General features: G+C 51.9%; 1 protein-coding gene and 1 long non-coding RNA gene across 3 annotated transcripts; one reads left to right on the top strand and one right to left on the bottom strand.

Annotated features, from left to right (window-relative positions):
* Nucleotides 1-841: 841 nt before the first annotated feature.
* Nucleotides 842-3,683, bottom strand: LOC308577764. Its single transcript, XR_014003664.1, has 3 exons — nt 3,578-3,683; nt 2,079-2,238; nt 842-1,949 (listed from the first exon to the last, which is right to left on the bottom strand). It is a non-coding gene; the product is annotated as an uncharacterized lncRNA (long non-coding RNA).
* Nucleotides 3,684-3,955: 272 nt separating this feature from the next.
* Nucleotides 3,956-15,433, top strand: ARMC6 (armadillo repeat containing 6). Of its 2 annotated transcripts, none has more exons than XM_081177874.1 (8): nt 3,956-4,088; nt 6,031-6,152; nt 6,285-6,367; nt 7,236-7,806; nt 8,826-8,971; nt 10,199-10,330; nt 13,163-13,300; nt 14,692-15,433. In XM_081177874.1, the coding sequence occupies exons 2-8, from the start codon at nt 6,032-6,034 to the stop codon at nt 14,902-14,904; spliced, it is 1,404 nt and encodes a 467-aa protein (XP_081034000.1). In that variant the 5' UTR covers nt 3,956-4,088; nt 6,031; the 3' UTR covers nt 14,905-15,433. The 2 variants fall into 2 exon arrangements, with proteins under 2 accessions (XP_081034000.1, XP_081033999.1); XM_081177873.1 differs by having other exon boundaries at nt 3,974-4,083; nt 6,026-6,152.
* Nucleotides 15,434-15,939: the final 506 nt, after the last annotated feature.

Raw genomic sequence — 15,939 nt, 5'->3', positions numbered from 1 at the left:
ACCACTGCTCTGAGCAGCACAGCCGCCATTGCTCTGAGCATGTGGCCGTTCAATGCCGAAAGAAGGGGGTCTCTCCAAACTTGGCGGCAAGAGGATTCCATGAATTCAGGTGAGCCATGGAGCCAGGGCTTGGCTTTGGAGTACTCAGGAAAGGCACCTAGCAGGCTTCAGCTTGCACGGGGCAGGAGCCTGGTGAAATTACTTCCGAATTATTTCTTTGCACCATCGCTGCACATGCCCCTTCATGGTAAGGGTCCTGCCCGGAGGGGCTTACAATCTTTAATAGGACACAGGGAAGGAACAGGGAAAGGTTGAGGTCCAGGCTGGATCCTGAGTCTAGGTCTCTGAATTTAGACTTTGGGATTCCCGGACATTTCCCACCTGTAACCTCTTCCTCTGTTTTTTATTTTCCTTTCTGTCTCCTAGGACAAAAAAAGGCTCCTGAGACGCCAAACCATGAAGGAGGCTGGAGTGAATCAACCATTGGAGTTTGTGGTAATTCCATGGGGAATCCATTCCCCACATGTGCAGGGAGGTCATGGCGCTGACCTGAGTGAAACAGGGCTGGGTTGGGGGGTTGCAGTCCCGTCTCGCCCCAGCCCCTTGCTCCCCTCCTTCCAAGCCAGGGGTCAGGTGCCCAGGCAGGAGCAGGCTGGCAGCCTGTGGTGACGTGGGCATGGGCAGCCTGGCAGGGGTGCTTGTTCTGCCCCCCAGAGAGTACAATGTCCTTCTTCCTTTGCAGGGCCGTGGTTTGGGGAAACAGCAGCAGCCCAGCGGTGCAGGGAAACCCAGCAAAATCCGGAGGTATGTTGTGACCTTGTGTGGCAGGGGAAGTGTTATCTGTTTGCATGCGTTTCCCGCTGAACAGGAGTACCCCTCCTGAGGGCCAGGGACCGCACAGAAGCCCTCCCTCGCCTATCATGGCATGGAAGTGCAAAAAAAAAGAAGAAACATCTTTGAAGGTCAGATAAGCAGGACCAGCACTCTCTGCCCAGCCCAGAAAGGAGGCGGGAGTCATCAATGTTTTTCTGACAGCCTGGAGGCTGCTGGAGATGCGAAGCAAGTAGGGTGCGGGGTGGGTTCAGATTCTGAGAGGTGCCCAGAAGGGCTCGTAGCACAATGGTAGTGGCCTTTCTGCTCTAGAACCAGGCCTTTGGCTAATTAAAGAATGCATGGCCTTTTAAACATGCTTGTGGATTGGGAGGTTGGCTTATGAGTTTGTTTTTGTTTTTAATGTGTATGCTGTGTTTTTATTTTGTCTTTTTATGCTGCAAGCCTCCCTGAGAGCTTCAGATGAAGGACGGCATACAGATTAAATTAATCGATAGACTGATTAATGATCATGGCAGTTTCCCAGAATCTGGAGGTGAATTGTCAGGCTAGAAATGGAAAGCGGGAAAAGGAGTCCCAAGACCCACTCGTGCCTTGGCCTGCGTTCCCTCATCGCCTGTGTCCAAAGGGCCTTTAAAAAAGTGCCACCACCTGCGCCACCACTGCAACCCAGAACCAGGACCAGCAGGGCGCAAGCAGAGAGGAGGCTGCTCCGCACGCAGCTGAGGCGGTGGATTCGCCAACACAGCAGCTGCATGCACCCAGAGGCACTTTGAGGATGAGGAAACACCACTTCTTCCCCGGCCACCACCCAGCACCAGCAGCCACCGGGTTTTCCAAAAAGCACCGCCACCAGTGCAACCAAGCACCAGCACCAGCAGAGGGGCGCAAGCAGAACCGAGGCCGCTGGGCAGGCGGAGACGGGGGAACTGAGTGAGGCATGAGGGGGTCGTGCAGGGCTCTGATGGTCACCCCGGGGGCATGTCCTTGCTGCCGCCACACAAGTAAGTCTCGTGGGGCTCTGATGGGGTACCAGGAGTCTCCTTGACGGGGGTGCGGCTCCGAGCAGATGACCCCCGCTGGGGATTCTTCTTCCCACCTTCCTTCGCTGATCTGACCTGTGAGAAAAGAAAACAATTCACCATCAGTGCTGGGAAGAGGGGAGAGACTTCCCAGAATCCCCTGCAACCTGGCCTGACCCTGCAAGGCCGTCCTTTGTCTTCCCTCCTCCTCTGTCCGCCACACACCTCCTTGAGGCATCCAGAGTCTCCCAAGGTGTCGCTCTTGTAGGTTTCATGGTCTAAGCTCAGGGACGGTCCGAGTCAGCGTCTCTCTGGGGGTCAAGGCGTTTCTTCCCATTTGGGCTCCTCCTGCACACATCCTTGGAGTTGCCGATATCCATTGAAACTTCCATAACAAAACATAAAAGCCACCAAATTAAAATTATTCTAAAAACAGGTAACAAATCCTAAAAGCAATCAGCGGCTCTCCAAACAACTTCAGAATTGCCAGGGACAGGACTTTCAACTCCCAAATACCTTGTTTAAACAGGGATACCTTTAAATTTCTCATAGACGCTAATAGCGAGGGAGTCGGACGCACCTCACGAGTGAGGGCATCTCACAAACGGGAAGCCACTGCCTTGTCTTGGGTTACCACCAACCGGCCACCCTGGCAGCCTTGTGTTAACCTTGTAGATGCAGGGTCACGTGGGCGGAGGACTTCTGCCCGCAAATGGGGCCTCTTTTACCCCGGCCACGCTAAACACGTCCACTCCCTTCCAAACTTTCTTCATCGGACTGTTCCCCACTTGTTCCAGTTTGTCCCTATCCTCCTTTAAAGTGTGGGACCCTCAACTGGGCACATTCCCACTGATGTTCAAGGAAATCACACCTGGCCTAACAGGCCTCTCATTCCAGGCACCGTCTTCGAAGGAAGCAGCACTTTCTCTGTTTTTAAAAGGTGTTTTTTTACCAATATGGTAAGTTCTAGACAAAAACGAATGTGTGACTGATCGTGCATCACATCCTCTTTCTGGAGATTCCTGCTTTAGCTGGTCAGTCGAAGCCGGTCCCAGGATTGTGGCCACTGTTGTCTGCTGAATGCTTCCGGGAGCCGCAGATGAGAGCGGAGTGCAGGGTGGGGACCAAAGGTGGACACACAACCCCAGAAGGAGCACAACATGTCTCTCCCCCCCCCCCCCTGAGACTGTCGCTCCCCTAAAACACCACAGGTGACTGGCACCTACAGACATGACTAGAGCAACACCAAGTATATTCTATCATCTCCCCTCAAAAAAGGAAAAAGCCCTCCCTGCCTGCCTCCTCCCAGCACAGTCGTACCTTGGGCTGAATATTTTTGGGTTGCTCTCCGCAGTGACCCAGAAGTAACGGAGCACGTCCAATTCTGGGTTTCGCCACTTGCGCATGCGCAGACGCTCAAAACGAAGCGCCGAATCGCAACACACGCAGACGCACAGACCCGGGTTGCGTTGGCTTCTGGATGCGAACGGGGCTCCGGAACAGATCCCGTTTGTATCCAGAGGTGCTCCTCTACAAGGTTTCAACAGTTTAATCCAAATAAACCATGTCCCACCCTTGAGCAACGCCGTCAGGGCAATTCTAAAACACGGTTTCCAAAATCAGTTTTAGAAAGTAGAAGTACTTAACCTATGAAAGCAAGACCTGCGACAGCAAGAAAAAGCCTAGGGCTGGGAAACTCTTCTTTTCGAGGGTTGCCAACTTACCAGCCTCTTCCTCGCACTTTCAATCGGGGCGCTCTCCATCTGGCGCATGCGCACAAGGCCCACTTTCGGCTCCCGGCCTTCCTGCGCTTTCTTCGCGGCAAAAGGCGTCGCCAAGGCCGGGGGCGCTTTCCGCGCAGGCGCAGTAAGGTGCGCAGTAAACGGGAGGAGGCCTCCCGCCTGGGTCGAGGGGGGCGAGCGGCCTCTGCGGCGGATTAGGGGCTAAGGAGACCATTCCTGACGGAAGGCTGAGCGAGCTCGACGCCGCCCGGAGTTACGGTTGCCTCACGGCCAGCGCAGGCGCAGTACACTAGCGCCTCGAGGCGCACGCGCAGCGCCGTTAAGCTAGCCGTTAAGGGGCGGGCCGGTCGCGCTCTGCGCACGCGCTGCCTGTGCTTTCGCGGACGGCAGCCGCCTGGAGACAAACTTAGGGCGCGCCGCCGCGCTAACGACCCTCGCTGCCGATGCGGCGTCTTTGACGGGACGGCGAGCGCCGAGGGACACACCAGGTGAAGTGATGCAATAATAGAATCTGGGGGGGGGGGGGTTGCGCTCTGCCCATGCTCAGAGTCCCGGTGTCCCCCCCGCCAGTCAGGGGCGGAGGCCGTTGGCGGTGGGTGTCAGGAGGTAGGGTGGGCTCGCCGGCACTCTGTGTGTGCTCAGAGGCACAGCTGCCTCTCAGGCCGCGTCTTCGGGGCTGGAGGAGGAGGGGGTCGTGAGGGCTGGAGACTGCTTTTCATACCGCGTTCTGATATTCAGGTTGCGTTTTGGGGGGTCGTAACTAGATAACGAGAATAGATAACAATATTTGAGTCCTTGGAGGCATCTCAGCTCCAGGGCTTTGGGGAAGCAGCTGGTTATCTCACCACCTTTGAGCCCAGATTTCAGTCCAGCTTCTAAGACTGGGTGCCTGCTGCCAGTCACGGTAGACTGACGTTTATAATAAAATAAAAATAATAATAAACTAAAAAGAGGCATTCTGATCAATCCTTCTGTATGTTATTTCACCCCCCACTCCCCTGCACCAGTGCTGAGCCCTGACCTTGACTTTTAAAAAATAATTTATTTTCTTATTTTTTATACTGCTGTTCATTGCAAATCTTCCAGAGTCAGACAGATCTTTATAAATAAAATTAATGCAAAGTAATCCAAATATCATAAAACAATGAACAAAAGTCAACATGGCCTAGCAGGCTACATTTTAAAATGCCATTCAAAAGCTATGGGAGCACCTACAGTACGATAAAACCTTCTATTAGCAGCATGGGGGAAACAGATCAGCTTTTTAAAACGTCTGAAAAACCTCAGGTTGCAGATCTTTTGAAAAGGAAATTCATAGGGGATATTCAGGCAGGATGCAGCATTTGGAAAGGGAGCAATCTGTGGAGCTGATGATCCTTCCCGCTTTCTGCATGAAAGAATGTCTTGTTCGTGCACAATCAGAAACTGATTACTCAGCAGAAAAGCCCCCCCCCCCTGCGTTCCATTGGACACTCTTCCAAGCAGTGGTAGACACTCAGACATATGAGCTAACCACCAAATCGCACCTTAAACCGAGGTAACAGTCGCCAGAACCAGAAAGACCAGGTTTGAAATCTGCACTTGGCCATGAAGCTCACGGAATTACCTTGGGCCAGTCTTTCTCTCAGCCTAACCTACCTGGAAGGGCTGGTGTGATGACAAAAAGGGAAGGGGCCGGGAGACGTTTGTATGTCACAATGAGCTCTTTGGGTTAAAAATTGGGATATAAATCTATTTTAAAAATAAGCAGAATGTCTAGTTGCCATTTTGGGACGAGATGGCTCTAAAGTCTTACTTTATGCATTGACTGTGATTGATTCTCAGTTAAACATCTGAACTAGTTCAGAGGGCAACCTTGAGTGAGGTTAAGAGCTTTCAGAACCTAAAGAAGAAAAGTCCCCTGATCCAGGGACAGTCCACACATCTATTGGCCTGTTCCGACCTCGTTAAATTCTTTAGCGACTGCAGCCTTGGTTTAAGGACCCATTTGGCATCTAGCTTATATATCTGAGTTTCTAGCACTGACAGGGGCACAAGTGACCGCCTTGTTCTGCAGGAGACCATTGGTCAGTCTAGCTCAGTATTGTATACGCTGACCAGCCGTGGCTCTCCAGAGTTTCAGCCCATATCTCTCACGGCCCACGGACTGAAGCTGAGCTTGTCTGCAGGCAAATTGGGTGCTCTAACCCCTCAGCTACGCTCCTTCCCTTTCTTTGGGGATCCTATACCGTATCTTTCTTTTTTAAAAAGAACACACGCCGCTATATGTAAACTGTTCTCTTGCGGACTCTCCTTCCTTGGAGGTTTGGAAGCAGAGGTTAGGCGGCCGTCCGTCTGTCATGGATGCTTGAGGAGAGATTCCTGCATTGCAGGGGGTTGGACTAGATGTCCCTCGGGGTCCCTTCCAACTGTAAAACTCTTGCCCCGCAGGTCAGAATGGCGGCCAAGCGGATCACCCAGGAGACCTTTGACGATGTTGTGCAGGAGAACATCAGCGACCTTGGCATGGATCCGGAAGAGGCCGTGATTGAAGCCGTCCAGCAGTTTGAGTCTCAAGGTGTGGTTTTTGCGAAGAGATGTTTTTAACTGGCTGGGTAGACCTGAGATGGCACAGCCTTCTCTGCTGTTCTAAGAATCCCTACTGAGGACCCCTTCTCATTGCCCCCACCGCTCCGTGTCTTTTCTCCAGGTGTTGACTTAAGCAACATAGTGAAGACAGCCCCCAATTCCGCCTCTGTGGGTGGGCAAGAGCCACAGCATGCTGTTTTGCAGGTGAGAAGGGTGCCTGGGGCCGCCCATGAAAGGAGGAAAGCCCCAGGGGTCGCTTAGGGAAGGGGCCGTGGCACCACAAGGACCTCAGGCTGAATCCCGGGCATCCTGAAGTTGGGCTGGGAATATTCCCTCTACAGTGGTATCTCTAGTGGCGGACTTAATCCGTTTTGGGGTGCCATTTGCACCCCAAAAAGTCCGCAACTAGAGTGCCTCTTCTGCGCATGGATGGGTGGCGAACCCAGAAGTAAACACTTCTGGGTTTGCTACATTCGTAAGCTGAAAGTCCGTAAGAAGAGCGGAACGCAACACGAGGTATGACTGTATTCCTATTTAAACCAGGGCTTTAATCAAAACCATGAGCGCTAGAATCTTGGTTTATTTCTTAGGAAAGGAGCACAGCTCAGTGGGTGGGCAGCACTTGTTCTGGAATACTGAGCTCAGTGGTCCGACTCAGTGTTAAGCAGACCCATAGGGCCCTAAGCATCAGAAGGTCAAATATATAAGCTGGGCGTCAAACGGCTCCTTAAACCAGGGTTACGGTCGGCAGAATGGAATGCCTACTTGCCATTTGGGGGCCAGACGGCTCGAAGGTCATATTTTTTAATAGGGCTTTCCTGAAATTCATTCTGTTTGTACCGATAAAATGGAGTTCTACAGGATGGGGTGTCCCAAACCCAAGGACCCCCAGGCAGGCACCTCCAGGTGGTGGAGACGCCAGGCACCCTCCCGGCACCCAGGCATCTTCACCTAGCCAGGTGCAAAATGGCATCGCAATGTTAATCACCAGCCCCGTCCTTGTATCAGCCATTGTGATCTACTGGTGTGTCGCAGATATTGCCCAGCCCTACTCGCTCCTTTCCTTCCGCAGACGCTGGACTCCTTGCAGAAGGCCGTTGCTGATGGCGACTCGGGCGCGGTGGACGAGCTGCTGGTGAGCTTTGCGGAGCAGTGCCGGCAGGAGATGGCCGTCCGCTACTTGGCGGGGCAGAAGGGCGCTTATCCTGCCGTGCTGGCCGCCTGCCGCCTGGCTTGTGAGGAAGGCTGCTCCCTCCTCAAAGCCCTCCGCGCCCTCTCCGCCCTCCTGGACGGCCAGCCCGACTTCCTCGATGCCCCCGGGCAGGAGCTGCTTCTGCGAGTCTTGCGGGAGCGGCAGGACGATGGCGACCTGACCCTGGCCACGATCCGCTGCGTCCGGCAGGCGTCCCTCAAGCACGAGCAGAACCGGCAGGACCTGGTGAAAGGCGGTGTCCTCTCCCTGCTGGTGGGGGCCATTGTCCGCCATGGGGACCGGGCCGATGTGGTCCGGGAGGCCTGCGCGGGGCTGCGCTTCATGACCTTCGACGACGATATCCGGGTGCCCTTTGGCCACGCCCACGAGCACGCCAAGATGGTCGTGACGGAGCACGGCGGACTGAGGGTCCTCATCGAAGCCGCCAAAGGTAGAAGCATTGTCCCTTCCTCCCCACCCATGGAATGCAAGGAGAGCCCTTCTGGATCAGGCCAGAGGGAGGGGGGAATTCGATTCCAGCGTTACCGGAGGCAAGACCTCCCTCTCTGTCTTTCCAACGCCAATCAAAGACAACCAAGAAGTGGTTTGGGTGTTGTCGGTTTTTGCCAAATCCTTTTTATTGATTTTCCAAATTCAACACAATTTCCCCCAAAATAGGTTTCCCACACTCCACGCAAGGTTTCCTCTTGTTGCTGCTTTGTTTCCTGGGTTGTTTCCAATGCTCATTCCATTAAACTTACTTATTCTGAACCATCGACTCTCTGCTTGCCAATTCCTGCTCGTATGATATTTTAACATTTGCAATATTGAGGATTGACTTCACGACAGAAGTACTGTTCTTGGGAGACAGGGGGCGGGCAGGTGTGGGGGACTCCCTGGTCCTGAATGGGGCAGCTGTGTTGGTGTTGACCCTGAAAGCCCTAAACGGCCTCGGCCCAGTATACCTGAAGGAGCGTCTCCACCCCCATTGTTCTGCCCAGACACTGAGATCTAGCGCTGAGATCTTCTGGCGGTTCCCTCACTGCGAGAAGCCAAGTTACAGGGAACAAGGCAGAGGGCCTTCTAGGTAGTGGCACCCGCCCTGTGGAACGCCTTCCCATCATCAGATGTCAAGGAAACAAACAACTATCAGGCTTTTAGATGACATCTGAAGGCAGCCCTATTTAGGGAAGTTTTTAATGACTGCTGTTTTAATCTTTGTTGGAAGCCGCCCACAGTGGCTGGGGAAACCCTGCCAGATGGGCGGGGTATGAATAATAAATTCTTATTCTAATCTACAAGTGTGGTTACTCCACAAATCATCAAATCCACAATGAATCAGTAATTGCCGTTTTTCAAATTCCTTTTCTTTCCTTCTGCATGTATGAAGCCCAAAAGCTCACTTTTACTTTTCACAACCAGGTACGATTCACAAACCATCTCGCTTTCTCTTCCTCCTCCTCCTCTCAGCCTTCCCCGACGACTGCAGCGTCCTGAGGGAGATCTGTGCCACTCTGGGGCGCCTCTCTGTCCGGAACGAGTTCTGCCAGGAGATTGTGGACCTGGGCGGTTTAAACTTCATGGTGGCGCTGCTGGCCGACTGCATTGACCACCAGGTACTACGAAGTAGGTAGCTGCCACGTCAGAGCACTGTGTCTGTCCAACCCAGTAGTGTCTACTCTGACTGGCAGTGGCACTCCAGGCAGGGCTGGCCTGATCCGTGAATATGCAGTGGATCGAAATAAATCAAGATTTCGGTCCTCATTATTCCGAAGGAAGGACTGATGGACTAAAAATCTAGGCAGCATCTTCATATTGCACTGCGCCAGCAATCCATCTGGCTCAGTGTTACCGACACTGGCTGGCAGCCGTTTCCCAGGAGTTCCAGGGGACATTCCAGAAATGCCAGGGATTACACTCATTTTTTTTAGTTTTTGTTGATCTGTGGTTTGTTTGAAAGGAAGTCTGAGACCAAACTCCTCCTGAAAAAGTTGATTTCAGAAAAATGATTCCAACGGGATCAGGGACTTTTGAGAGTTTTCTCACCAATGCTCCAACACCCCCTCCCCTTTTTTGGGGGTAAAAACAGCTACAAGCAAAGGGACTTTCAGATATATAAAAGCCAAAAGCGTTAGGGAGGCTGTCCTAACTGCAGCACAGACTTGACCATTTTCATTTCCGTGGGCTTGCGTTGGGTAATAATAATAATGAAAAGAACAATCTATGGCCTTTTAAACTTTGCATGGGTGAGTTTTTGTTTGTTATTATAGTATTTCTTGTGTTCTTATATTGCAAACTGCCCTGTGATCTTCAGATGGAGGGCGGTATAGAAATCTTCATCATCATCTTGGAAAGTAGTCGAAATAGTAATAATAATAATAATAATAATAATAATAATAATAATAATAATAATAATAAATGCCCATTAGCATCTTAGAGACCAGCTAAGTTTCTTCTGGGTAGAAGCTTTTGTACGCATGCACACTTCTTCGGATCCACCTGAGTTGGTCTCTAAGGTGTTGCTGGACATTTTTTTATTCCGACTGCATCAGACCACCTGCCTGACTCTAGACTCCTGGGAAGCAGATGTTCTGCCTTGGAGCTACAGCTGTTCCAGTGTTTGTTTTTCCAGTATCTTAGTGTTTGCTTCTCCACCCCAGATCCAAACTTTAGCTGACTTGGTGGGCTGGCCGTCTGTCCTGGATGCTGGAGCCGGGATTCCTGCCTTGCAGGGGGTGGGACTAGAGGACCCCCAGGGTCCCTTCCAACTCTGCGACCGTGAGGCTTTCTTTCCAAACCTGTCCTCACGCCTTGGGTCTTTGCCCTTCCGCTGCGGATTGTAGGACCTGGTGAAGCAGGTGATGAGCGCCATCCAGGCGATCGCGGGCAACGACGACGTGAAGGACGCCATCGTCAATGCCGGAGGGACAGACCTCATCGTGCTGGCCATGACCCGGCACCTCAGCAGCCCTTTGGTGAGTGGGTGTCGGTAGAGGAAGCTTCTATTTATTGGCTGGTCTGTTGCATTTATCCCGCCTCTTCCTCCAAGCAGCTTAAAGCGGCGTTCGGTTGTTCACCTCTACAGGTGTAACCCTCACGACCACAATGTGAGGGGGTTAGACTGAGAGGCCCCAACCAGCCCATCACCTTGTCATGGGGAGTGGGCTTGCACGTTCCTAGGACCCTTGTGAGCGCAGCCGTCGGGAGTCTCGTACTCCCAGCAGGGTCACCCAAGGCGGTAAGGTCAAAGGGGAGGAGCTAGACAAAGCATGATCCCAGAAGTCCTCAAGGGCAGAACAGGCGGAAGATGACAAGCGGTGTGTGACAACGGCTGTGAAGGCGGAGGAAGAGTCTACCGGTCATCGTGATCCTCAAGCCACTGGAATAGAGCCTTACTGTGAAGACCGTGCGTTGGTCAGTGTGCCCTGATCTATGCGCATAAAACAAATTCACACACAGGCGTCTTCCAAAAACCCCTCCCAAACCCAAACCCCAAAAGTCCCATGGGGATCGGCAAATGGTATCGGGGGCAGGACCGTGACATCTGGAAGCCCCTAGTCAAGAACCGGCACATGGGCGGTGGATACAGATTCAGTCGCTCTGAGTCAAGGAACGAGGCAGTTGAGTAGCTTGGCAGCTGTATCCATGACTGAGCAGCCCTATTTAGGATCCACTCTGCTCACCCCAAAAAGGGGGAGGGGCTAAAAAAGGTGCCCTAAACATAGTCTGCCTGCCTTTTCCCCTGACTGGATTACTGCGCCAAGGTCACCACCCAGCGGTCGTAAAAGACAATTGAAGCTGTGATGTTTAACTTCAATATTGCATCGCTTCAAGGAACTCAAAGAGCAGGTGAGGGACAACTGAAGGAAGAAAAGGGAGGCTACACTTTCTTCTGGAAAGGTCTGCCTGAACAAGAACGTTGAATACACGGAGTAGGCTTTGCTATCAAAAACGATCTTGTGAAGCTCTTGTCAGAAGTCCCTAATGGCATTAATGAGCGACTTTCAACACTTCAACTAAAACTCACCCCAAACCATCATGTCAGGGAACTGCCATCAGTGCCGGAGGGGGAGAGCAAAAGCCAGAGGGATTCCAGAGAGCGTCCCGGGAGTGGGAGAGGCAGCCCATCTTCTGGGGAAGAGAATCAGCGTAGCACCAGTGGAGAAGGGGGGCAGATGGGGGAAGCGGCGAGGCGGTCCCATGACTCCTTGCCGGGGACCAGAGGGGAGAGTAGGGGTCCTCCGCTGCCCACGCCCTCCTTGCGCAGAAGGCTTTCGCACAGAGAGTGTAGGAGGAGACTAGGCGTCAAAGAGCTTCTTTGCTGGAAGAAGTTTAAGAAACGGCCACGGACGGATTCTGCCAGCGATTGAGTCAGCCACGGGAGAGTGGCTGTCCGGACAGAAAAGGTTCACTCAGGCAACCCAGCCAGGTGTTGGCACCGGCTTACGCACGAGCAACCCCTAGAACCATTACACATCAGGCTCCTATTCTAAGCGCTTATGCACCAACACTGATTGCTGATGAAGACATTAAATAAAAATTTTACTCTCAGCTGGATATCCTCCTGGGTAATTTTAATGCAAGAGTTGGGCAAGATTTTGATCTGTGGCCTGGGACTATAGGGAAAGAAGGAATTGGCAACAGCAACCAGAACAGAATCTGACTTTTGATGATATGTGCAGCGCACAACCTTGGTATTACCAACACGCTCTCGACAAAAAAATAAATTTAAAACATCTTGGAGGCACCCTTGGTCAAACCACTGGCACCGCTTAGACTATGTAACCGTCCGAGCGGAAGATTGCCGTGATTTGCTCCTTACCAGAGCTATGGTGAGTGCTGATGACTGCTGGACAGATCACCAGAATTGGCCTCCACAGTAACTTACGGACTCACATTTAAAACTGTGTTTGTGGAAGACAATCTTACTTGGCTATGAGTGATCACTGAAGAAGAAGAAGAGTCACTCAGTGAGCTTCTCTTGGGTCCTGTACTGACCCTCTAACCTAGAGGTCTTCAACATTTTTGAGTCCATGACTCCCTTGACCAACTACATTCTTTTTGCGGCACCGCTGTGGGGCTCACCCCTTTCCTGGTGAACCAGCAGCCCCTCATCCCTTTTTGAGCACTTTCCCTTGTTGTGCGTTCACTCAGCCTCCCCACTCCCTCTTCTTGGGAGTCCTCTAGGCAGCCACTGCTGACACCCCTGGTCTCTGAGCTGCCCCCCGCTGCCCCAAAGAGAGATGCCTCCCAGAGGCCCCTTTCCCCTGGGAAGCCTATAGCCGGGCTGCTGCACCAAACAGCTGTGCAAGCCTTTGGGAGGCAGAGGGGCAAGAGGGCATCAGAGGAGGGAGGGAAGGAAAGAGGGACAGAGGCCAGTGCTGCCCGCTGCACCCCGATCATCATTCAAGGCACCCCAGGGTGCCATGGCACACTGGTTGAAAACCCCTGCTTTAAGCACTACACCACATTGGCTCTCTTTGGTTGCTCCCAGTTCCTTTGCTGTTCTTGAACCCCCTCCCTCATCTTTTCCCCCCGTCCCCTGGATCAGCCCCCTCCAGAAGAAAGATGCATGCTCTGCCCTGTTCCAAGGGATCATAGAATTGTAGAGTTGGAAGGGGCGGCATGCATATTTAATAAGCAAATAAATGTTACACTATATTAAAAGCAGTTGAAAAGAACTTAAACTTGCAGAAATACTATTACTGTACGATAAAATGCAAGAGTGGCGTCAAGCTTGCTGTATAATAAAAATGCAAGTGTGTCGTCAGTCGGTTGAACATGGCTGCCTGCGTTTCCGCCCTCAGGTGTGTGAGCAGAGTTGTGCGGCCTTGTGCATGCTGGCGCTGCGGAAGCCCGAGAACTGCCGGGTCATCATGGAAGGGGGCGGGGCCTTGGCAGCGCTGCAGGCCATGAAGATGCACCCCAAGGAAGCTGGCGTGCAGGTAACAATTTTGCGCTGTGAGACAGGAGTCGCTCTTTCACCCACCCTCTGCCCTGGCGTAACCACAATTACCTCTGAAGGTATCAAGTCTGCTTTCCCACAAGGGTATAAGATGGGCTGCATCTGGTGTTGGAACTACTGTTTCTGGGGGACAGGGGGCAGGCAGGTGTGGGGGACTCCCTGGTCCTGAATGGGGTAACTGCCCCCGAAGGACCAGGTGTGCAGCCTGGGAGTCATTTTGGACTCACAGGTGTCCATGGAGGCACAGGTCAGTTCTGTGTCCAGGACAACTGTTTATCAGCTCCATCTGGTAGGCAGGCTGAGACCCTCCCTGCCCGCAGACTGTCTTGCCATAGTGATGCATGCTCCGTTTATTTCCTACTTGGACTACTGCAATGCGCTCTATGTGGGGCTACCTTTGAAGGTGACCCGGAAACTACAACTAATCCAGAATGTGGCAGCTAGACTGGTGACGGGAAGTGGCCACCGAGGTCATATTACACCTGTTCTGAAAGACCTACATTGGTTCCCAGTATGTTTCCTAGCACAATTCAAAGCATTGATGCTGACCTTGAAAGCCCTAAACGGCCTCAGCACAGGGAACCAGGCAAAGGGCCTTCTCAGTGGTGGCACCCTCCCTGTGGAACACCCTCCCATCAGACGTCAAGGAGATAAACAACTATCTGACTTATTGGGAAGCTTTTTATGTTTGACGTTCTATTGTGTTTTTATGTGTGTTGGAAGCCACCCAAAGCGACTGGGGAAACCCAGCCAGAGAGGCGGGCATAAATAATAAAATTGTTGCTATTAGTAGTATTAGTCCTACTCAGAAGGCCCACTGAAATTAACATAAACATCTTAACACCATACTGGAAAACCACACAATGAATCCCTAGAGTGCAATATTATATACCATTTTTTACACACTGTTGATTTTATTGGTATTGCAAACATTATAATTTCATAAATAATGTACATTCTAATTAAGTGTAAACCACTTAGGAAGTGTATCAATGTTGTTTAAGGTGCCATATATTTTGGAGAGCTGTTTCTCTCCTCGCCCCTTACATTTGGATGCCTCTTAAGGTACCATAGACAACGTCTGCATGATGGTTTCTGAGATCAAGGAGCAGTTTTCTGCCTGCTTAGGGGTACAAGTTTTGACTCAAGGTGGCGAGCAGAACCTTTCAAAATGGTGCTGATTTTATTCAAACATTGCATAGTGGTCCTTGAGATCAAGGCGCAGGTTTCGGCCTATATTCGGATGCGACATTTTGAATCGAAACGGCACTGATATTTTTGTTGTTGCTTCTCAGAGGTCCCAGGCAACGCTGGGTGCTTTCTTCTGCTAACGAAGTAAATCGTTTGCCATTTTTCTCTTTCTCCGTCCAGAAACAAGCCTGCATGCTGATCCGCAACCTTGTCTCCCACACTCAGGATTTCTCCCAGCTCATTCTGGAAATGGGCGCTGAGGACTTGATCACTGAGGCCCGGGCCGCCCACCGGGCGTGCGAGGACGTGGCCAAGGCCGCCTTGAGGGATCTGGGCTGCCAGGTGGAGCTGAGGGAGCTCTGGACGGGCCAGAAGGGCAGCCTGGCACGTTGACACCCGGAGACAATGGGAAACGGGGGGTTGGAAGCGGTGGGGATGAGCGGAGAGCAAGATGGACTTGCAGACGGGAATAAACGCAGCCCAAGAGAGAAGGAGGGTGTTGGCCTTGGGGGCCATTAGCTGCACAGTCCCCGGAAATTCACCGCTGTGCCGCCATTTACTTTTCTGCAACAAGTCTTCTGTGCGGTTTTTGTTGTTATTTGAAATATCTGCCGCTTCAAGAACTTGACTGGCCGACCCTAGAGAATGGAGTGGTGCCTGCGGAGAAAGCTTCCCTTTCTATAAAAGCGGCCAAGAGCAAAAAGCAGCAACAATGGGGGGGCGGAGGCTGGCAGGCCGCTTGTTCCATTTACAGCTGTATTTTGGCCCTACCCTGGCTCTCCATATGGCCTGGCAGGCTTCTCCACCTTCAATTAGGCAACCACTGCTCCCTGCTGTCCTCCATTCTTCTTCCAGATGTGCCATCCTCTGGCCCTTGGCCGTTCTTTTTCCTCTTGTGTCATCATGCTGCCGGTTTAAAGCAGCCATGTGCCTGTCTCATTATTGTTCTCTACGGTTCTCCTCTTTGGTCTCATGATAGTTACAAGGAAGGAGATTCCAACTAAACATTAGGAGTAACTTTCTGTTGTTGGCAAGATCCGTTCGACAGTGGAATGGTCTCCTTCGGGAGGTTGCAGACTCTCCTTCCTTGGAGGTTTGGAAGCAGAGCTTGGATTGCCATCCGCTGAGATTCCGGCATTGCAGAAAGTTGGACTAGAGGACCGGGGAATCTCTTCCAACTCAACTATTCTCATTCTAATTGGATAAAAGTTGGCTCTCCCACATCCTCCGTTTCTTCCTTTTTTTAAAGTCAAGTTACAGCCCTTATGAGTGTTAAGAGATGCTTGGGAGAATCTCTCAGGAGCTGGAGCAGATTGCTGGCCTTTGGGGCTTTGGTTTCTAAGAACATGTTTCCAAGAACAGACCCTCCACGTATCCCCTTTTTCCAGGGACAGTCCCAGATTTACAAAAGCCGTCCCAGTTTCTGAT

The sequence above is a fragment of the Podarcis bocagei genome (assembly GCF_964188305.1).
Source record: "Podarcis bocagei genome assembly, chromosome: 18".
In the NCBI taxonomy this organism is placed as follows: domain Eukaryota; kingdom Metazoa; phylum Chordata; class Lepidosauria; order Squamata; family Lacertidae; genus Podarcis; species Podarcis bocagei.
Note: the sequence above shows the minus strand (reverse complement) of the source record. Positions and strands in the feature narration are given on the sequence as shown.

Bases quoted from the DNA above. Each gene is read 5' to 3' on its own strand.
- ARMC6 (XM_081177874.1), top strand. From the start codon at position 6,032: ATGGCGGCCAAGCGGATCACCCAGGAGACCTTTGACGATGTTGTGCAG. The intron at 6,368-7,235 runs GTGAGAAGGGTG...TTCCTTCCGCAG, and splicing joins CACAGCATGCTGTTTTGCAG to ACGCTGGACTCCTTGCAGAA. The intron at 10,331-13,162 runs GTGAGTGGGTGT...TTCCGCCCTCAG, and splicing joins GGCACCTCAGCAGCCCTTTG to GTGTGTGAGCAGAGTTGTGC.